Below are 7,463 nucleotides of genomic sequence, written 5' to 3' on the forward strand. Positions count from 1 at the left end.
CCTTTTGATTTGCATAAAGGGTTTTGAGGTCCTAGTATAACTGGTTGAAGGATGTTATACCTACGAGGTTCTCAGTTTCAGATTTCATTGATAATCTGGCCTGTTGAGTGGCTAGGATGATGTTTTCTGCTTGTTGCTTAGATGCATGCTCTGGTATTAAAAGTTTGGGAAGCAACCTTCAAGCTATTTATATTATGCATCCTCATGAAGACATTTATCTTTCTGTGACGGGTGACAAATGTTATAAATCATGTTTCTATGTTTTAGTCTGCTTAGTTGATGTTAAGTAATGTTTGAATAATTTTACTGTGAGTAGATTTCCTCTTGACTGTAAGACATAAATCACATGCACACTGTTGCCACCTTGTGTTTTGATCATCTATTCAATGGCAAATAATGAATTATAGAACATATATATGGCCTACTTTGGCTGAGATGGATATAGATAGACGTATATCATAAGATGTTTTGGAGAGCAAAAGGGCAAATAGAGCTCCAGAATACATGGGTACAAATATGTTCCAAATGATCACAAAACTAGCTTCAGTTCAGTTGTCATCTTATTATAAATTAACAAAACGTAAATAAAGAAAAGCTTACAACGAGGGAATCAAATTCTCATCTCATCTTGACCCGCCTTCCATCTCTCAAGTAGCAGAGCAGAACAACTCCCTGGCTCGCCTTAAGTGCAAAATGGGGGTGGATTTGGGTTGGGTAGGTCCCCAGTTTTGCTGTTAAGCATGGAGCAAACATCTGAGATTTCAGGCCTCTCGTCACTCGTCTGTACGCAACAGGAACGTAACTTTCTTCTTTTTTTTATCCGCTGTTTTACCACCAGGAACCACAACATCACGTGGCTGACCTTTCTTCCCCTCTCTATCCCCTGTTGTACCAGAAGGCCCAACTTCATGTAACTGAACTTCTCTCCTTACTCTCCCTGTTATACCAGAAGCCACAAGTCCAATTATCCAACCCATTAACAAATGGCATTGCTATTATCTACAAAAGTTAAAATACTACCTCTGGAGTTTCTCTGTGAACAACAAAAGACAGCTAACATGAACAGAAATACTACTACAACGAGAATGATAATCCATATCCACCAAGGCTTCCCTGCATAGGTAGAAGTTAATAAATTTTATTGTTAGAGCAGAACGAGAGAGAGAGAGAGAGAGAGAGAGAGGGTCTTTAATGGTTTTGCTATAGGTCCTCTAATGGTAGACGATTATACAGTAGGACTTTTTTTGTAGGATTGTAAATTCGATGAAGATGTGAGATTTACCAAGTACTTTGTTTTGGCTACTTCTCGGAATGCAATACATAGAGCCTCTTACCTATGTCTTCTGATGAGGACAAAACGTAGAGCTCCTCCTGATTTGCATCACCCACTTGGGCTCGTGGCAATTCATCCCTCCAAAACTGACATCCAGTTCCATTGGTGAATACAGTATTACAAGCAGTACAAGAACAATTGTTCCTGCATATAGCCTGACAATCACTAAGGCCCAAGCTCGTATCTATGTTCATTAATGATGGATATCCTGAATTGAGAACCGATTGCTTCATGAATTGGAAGTCTCTAGTCCTGCAAGTGGGTGGCTCTTGCACTGCACACCCTGGATATTTGCCATAACGATCACACATGTCTTCCTTCACGAATAGAGTTCCGTAAGTGTCAAAAAATCCCCCTCTCCAGTTCAATACCCACTTTGAAATAGCTCCGTCTTGAACTGAATAGCTGAAGTAGATCTCGTTGTCATTACAAACACTGATGAAATAGTAGATGTTATGGTGAGTTTGAATGAACTCAAAACTCCGATCTTTCAGAATTCCACTGCTCCAGTAGATGTCCCCTCGGCGTTTCATTACCAATTGTGTGTCATTCCATTCTAGAGTGAAAGTCCCAGGATCAGGCACTTGTTCGTGTTGGGTTGGGTTATTTCCTTCTTGTGGAGGAAAGCCCAAAGCCCAAACATATAAGGCTTCTTAGGCCTTAATGTATAAAAGGGAAGAAGAAACCATTTTCTCTTCTTCTTCTTCATCTTTGCAACCCTAGGAGGAGAGTAAGAAGAAAAAAGAAGAGAAAGTTGGAGAGAAAAAGGACCAAAGCCACTGATTTTTTGAAGTTAGAGAGAAGAAAAACGCTAATTTCTTTTCTTCTCTTTACTGTCCAGATTTCATCAAACGGCCGATCCCGCTTCGTGTGTGGTCCGATCGACCTGAAATTTGAAGGAGAGATTTTCAACACATTGATCTCTAATCTGAACGGTGGAGATCGGATTTGGAGTTTCGGAAGGTTGTTGTTTCAGTCCGTGAACAGTGCGTCTTTGTTGCTGATTTCTTCTCACCCGGGCAGTTCTGATATTCAGCCTTGATCGAGATTAATCCGTGGTCTGATCGAGATGATTTTTGGCTAGCACGTTCTTAACTCATTGATCTTCATTTTGAACGGTGGAGATTGGATTTGGAGTTTGGAACAGTGGTGATTTGTGTCCGGGAACAGTGACTCTGTTTTGGTGAGATCTCTCCATTGTTTTATGCAAGTTGTTTTGTATTTGCCAAGACTAATTGTCTTGAGATATGGCTGATGTAAACCTCTAGTTTCATCTAGAGAGAATTGTGTAACCCATTGATTATATTAGTGGAGGGTTTAAGTGGCCTAAGGGTCCCGTGGTTTTTACTTCTCACATTTGGGAAGGTTTTCCACGCTAAAAATTGTTGGTATTCATATTCTTGTTGCATTGGGTGAATTGTTGTTACTCTATTAAATTGATTCCTATTAGGTTCTCACAAGAGGGGATAAAATCTGGTTGTGCATTGTTTGCGTTTATCCCATCAGTTCGTTTATCCACGAAGCAAGTGACCAGTTTTTCCCGGTTTTCAAGTTGATGCCTAGTTTCATCCCAGGCAGGAGCGTGTCTGTAGGATCATCGAAACTTTCCCATAGTGTCTGCTTCACAGATCCATCTGAATTTAACGCTGACACAACAAAATTTCCAGAATCAAGCAAGGTAGCTATGGAGTTTCTGGATGCTTGATTGGAATTCAAGACAATTGGATCACCCCCACTGTGAATGATCATCAATGTTCCATTGCCATCCAGCATGAGATTTGCGTTGGTGCCAGATATAGGGTTGTCTCTGTTAGCAACCCAAACTTTCTTGTTGTTAACATCACTTGTGTACCAGATTCCTAAATAACTGCGGGTGTCCAAGATAAAGAACCCCAGTGTGAAAGTCCCTTGTGCCGAAACCAGTAGCTTCGAGAATTGAAGCCCTTCCCCAGGTTTGATGCTGTCTGTGTGTGCACTACAAAAGCAAGGCCCTCCCAAACAGACACATGACAAGATAAAGAAGAAAAAACCGAACCCCTGACCCATTCGCAAGTAAGAGGAGAAATCACCAAAGGATGAGTACATGATTTAGGATTTACTTGAGTTTCCTAAAAATTGAGCATTCTAAGTGTGAGGGGGTTACCTTATCGAGGTCGGCATTGTAAGATTCAGTATACTTGACTAGTCACCACAAAAGTCCACCCACTAGTAATGAAATAAGATACCATTTATGTAAGAATATATGCATTATACTAAAACTATGTGTGGTTCCAAAAACACTAAGAAAAGAAAAATAATATTAAAAAAATAATTTTATATTTTTTTCTTATTTTTTTATGCTTAGTTAATAATAAAAAAGTCAAATGTAATAAAAATTAGTAAGAAATTTTTATATTTTTAAATTATTTAATATTTATATAAAAGACATATAAATGAATTGAATTTGAGGTAAGATATAAAAATAATTTATTAATTTTAAATATATATTTTTTACTTTATTTATTTTTCTTTCATTTTTCTTCTTTCATTTTTTGGCCTCGCATTTTCCCCCAAACTTTGGGGAAGCAAATATACTCTATGGAACCCAAATTTATCCTAACCCATGACATCATAGGCACATTCATTCTTGACCATTCACTTTGAGCCAATTTTAAGCCCATTTATTTTTCCTCGGATACAGAGTAGGTCCACTCACTCTTAGCCGAAATATGTATATTTATTTCTGTTTTTATTTTTATTTTACTTCTATTTATTTATTTAATTTTAAATTTTAATTTTTAAACTTTTTAATGTACATTTATAGTTCAATTTAAAAATGAGAGAGGAATTTGAATTTTAAATAGTTCACTTTGAATTTTAATTGTAAACTATTAAATACTGAATTGAAATTTTATTTATTCATTTTATTTGTATTTGATATATTAATCTTTTACAAATTCATATTGATAATGACATAATTTGTTTTACAAATTAATTGTAAAGTTGATAAATACTAAATCAATTCTTTTCCATATATTAGTTGTAACTCAAAAGACTTGTTTGAATCCAAGTTTCATTTTCTATATGCCTTTGTATGGATCCATCCTTCACCTACTCGTGTGACCACGTGGGCAATGTTCTTTGTATAAGGTGACCCGGTGGAAGGACGTTCAACAGGCTTCGTTTTTATTTCCCTTTCTTTCTCTCTGTATATGAACATAACCTTTTGATTTGCATAGAGGGTTTTTGACTGGGTCAAGGAGTTGCCTGGACAGGACAGAGAGGACGCCATGCTTTTTCTTAGGCACAAAACAAGCGTGCCTTCAATACTTTGATCAGTGTTATACAGGTTTTAAGGTCTTGTAGTTTTACATCGGCAAAAGCCTCCACGGAATCCACCCCACCATTATTGAAGACAAGCTCCAGCTGTTAACTTGACCGCCGACCCATCTTTTTGAAGGCAAGCTCCAGCTCTTATCCTGATCGCCTACCCCACCCTCGCTGTAGGCACTCATGAAGTTCCTTTTTTCCAAAGCCGCCCCTCCTGGGCACAACAAGGCGGCTCCGCCCGTGCACGCACACGATTAGGACCACTAATAAATCACACTTACATTCCTATTCCTATTGTAGAATTTCATATATTAAAAGTGGTCTAAATACATTAAGTTATTATTTTCACACGTACAACACATATTGTATTTATTGGTAACTTTAAAATTAAAAAAGCTTAACAAAACAAAAATAAAAGAAAGAAATTGAAGCTACTTCTCATAATTTTTTTCTTCTTTTTATTCATGGAAGTAGCTTTATATTTAATAAAAAAATTTATAATAATAAGATTATCCCTTTAAAATTTTGATATTGACTTCATCTCTTAGAAATTTTTAAAAATAAGTTATCTCAAATAGCCAATTGTTTGTGTAAGAATATATGCATAATACTAAGGCTATGTTTGATTATTAGAAAGTACTAAGAAAAGAAAATAAATGCAAAGAAACAAATAATTTTTCTATGTTTGGTTTTAGTATGGAAAATAATAAAGAAAGTAAAATATAATTAAAATTAGTAAAAAAAAATTATATTTTTAAATTATTTAATCATTATATAAAGGAGATAAATAAGTGAATTGAATTTGAGGTAGGATATAAAATTAATTTATTAATTTTTAATTTATTTTTTATTTTATTTCACTTTTTTCTTTCCTTCTACTTTTGTTTTCTATTTTCTTTCCCTTATATTTTTCCTTAAACTTTCCGGGAATCAAACATAGTTTAAATGCATAGAACCCAAATTTATTCTAATCCATGACATTGTAGGCACATTCACCCATGGCACAATCTGAATTTTAAATAGTTCACTTTGAATTTTAATTGTAAACTATTAAATATTAAATCAAAATTTTATTTATTTATTTTATTTTTATTTGATATTTAATCTTTTATAGATTTATATTGATAATGATGTAAATTTTTTTACCAATTAATTGTAAAGTTGATAAATAATAAATCAATTATTTTCCATATATTAATGTTAGTAAATTTGAAAAAAGGAAAAGAAAATTACTTTATAAATTTATTTGGTAAGATTGAATGGATCTAAAATTAAAATTTTTACCTCTATATTAATGTTGTAAAAATCAAAAAATCACTTTGGAAATTAATTTGGTGAGATTGCGTGAAATAAATTAGATTTTTTTTTATTTCTTTTTGTATATTAATAAAACGAGAAAATTATTTTATAAATTATTTTTTTAAGGTTATGTGGCACAATTTATATATATATATATATATATATATATATATATATATATATATATATATATATATATATATTAATTCTTTGTGTGTGTGTGCATTACAAGAGCAAGGCCCTTCCAAACAGACACATTACAAGATAAAGAAGAAAAAACCCAACCTCTAACCCATTCGCAAATAAGAGGAGAAACCACTGAAGGATGAGGGCATGATTTAGGATTTACTTACCTAATTTTCCTAAAAATTGAGCATTATTGGGGGGTGGAGCTTTGGTGCTGACAGTGGTGACTCGTCAAGTGGAAAGAATCTTACAATGTCAACAAGGCAACCTCCTCATAATCATAATGCTCCCCATCGAGTGTTGGGTCTTACAACTCAAATTGGGAATTTTTGATAAATGTATGGACTTTTTAAAAATGGGAAAGTTGTACTTTAGGTTTCTCATCTCAACATAATAGCATTTTCAAAACCCAACAATAGGAAATATGAGAATCAACTTTTAATATGAAAAGCATTATCATTTTTGTGTACTTTGAGTCGGCTCCATCTTTTGTGCCTAAATTGCCCCTCCGTTTTTCCAGCTCAACATCCTCAGCATCATCCCAACCTCTAGGTCACCCTCTCTCATTTGGAAGCTTTCTCTCATCTTTCTTCACTCCCAACAACCCAAAATTTCTCTAATTTTAGTTTAGAAATCCAAATCCAAAACTCCAAGGCAGTGTCAAAACATGCCTTTTGGTTCGTCTAGGAGCCATGGGAGTCCAACAGAATATGAGAAAAAACGAAATGGAGCTTGAGTAGAGAGAGCAAGTACCAAAAAAAATCGAAACCCTAATGCAAACCCCACATTTCGCACGATGCATTCCCACTCGATGACAACACTCGCTTTTCATTTATTTGTGAAAAATTATGATTTTTAGAAAATACTTGGAGTCACCACTTATTTTTGTTTTATATTTTTTAAAAAAAGAAAAAAACAAAACAAGAAAGAAAAACACTAAGTGTGACTCCTGAAGGAAACACAGGTATGTGAAAAACCAAAGTCAGGTTCAGGGGTCAAGTTACTTATAGGGAAGGTACGTTAAAAGATTGTAGCACCCCTCTAAGTCCCTAAAAAATGGGTTTCTACTAAATAAGATGAAGCAAGTGTGATACTTAATTAGGAAATCAATGGATACCAAAATTATCATAGATTAAAAGTAAGTCATGATAATGAATAAATAAACAAAGTGAGAGTGAGAGCGTACCTTAGCAATAAGAAATAGTGCGCTATCACGGAAACAAATGTAGCTCAAGTATAAAATTATCACATGCATATCAAAAAGTAAGACAAAGTTCAAATAATATTCATTAAGCATAACAATTGACAATTAGAAGGAAAAACTCATATGTAGGGC

At 34.3% G+C, this 7,463-nt stretch overlaps 2 protein-coding genes across 2 annotated transcripts; both read right to left on the bottom strand.

Annotated features, from left to right (window-relative positions):
* Positions 1 to 401: 401 nt before the first annotated feature.
* Positions 402 to 2,832, bottom strand: LOC104879875 (S-locus-specific glycoprotein BS29-2). Its single transcript, XM_010654280.3, has 3 exons — positions 1,335 to 2,832; positions 1,021 to 1,113; positions 402 to 937 (listed from the first exon to the last, which is right to left on the bottom strand). Exons 1-3 carry the CDS (start codon positions 1,864 to 1,866, stop codon positions 774 to 776), a joined length of 789 nt encoding a protein of 262 aa, XP_010652582.2. The 5' UTR covers positions 1,867 to 2,832; the 3' UTR covers positions 402 to 773.
* Positions 2,828 to 3,379, bottom strand: LOC132254014 (G-type lectin S-receptor-like serine/threonine-protein kinase CES101). The gene has a single exon (XM_059737703.1). The coding sequence runs from the start codon at positions 3,377 to 3,379 to the stop codon at positions 2,828 to 2,830; it is 552 nt and encodes a 183-aa protein (XP_059593686.1).
* Positions 3,380 to 7,463: the final 4,084 nt, after the last annotated feature.

The sequence above is a fragment of the Vitis vinifera genome, chromosome 7, assembly GCF_030704535.1.
Source record: "Vitis vinifera cultivar Pinot Noir 40024 chromosome 7, ASM3070453v1".
NCBI lineage: Eukaryota > Viridiplantae > Streptophyta > Magnoliopsida > Vitales > Vitaceae > Vitis > Vitis vinifera.

What these genes read in the sequence shown, in the direction of transcription:
- LOC104879875 (XM_010654280.3), bottom strand. Translation starts at nt 1,866, where the DNA reads ATGAAACGCCGAGGGGACATCTACTGGAGCAGTGGAATTCTGAAAGAT. An exon ending in GTCCTCATCAGAAGACATAG is followed by an intron (nt 1,114 to 1,334) that starts GTAAGAGGCTCT and finishes CTACCTATGCAG; the next exon opens with GGAAGCCTTGGTGGATATGG. An exon ending in TTCACAGAGAAACTCCAGAG is followed by an intron (nt 938 to 1,020) that starts GTAGTATTTTAA and finishes CTGGTATAACAG; the next exon opens with GGAGAGTAAGGAGAGAAGTT.
- LOC132254014 (XM_059737703.1), bottom strand. Translation starts at nt 3,379, where the DNA reads ATGGGTCAGGGGTTCGGTTTTTTCTTCTTTATCTTGTCATGTGTCTGT.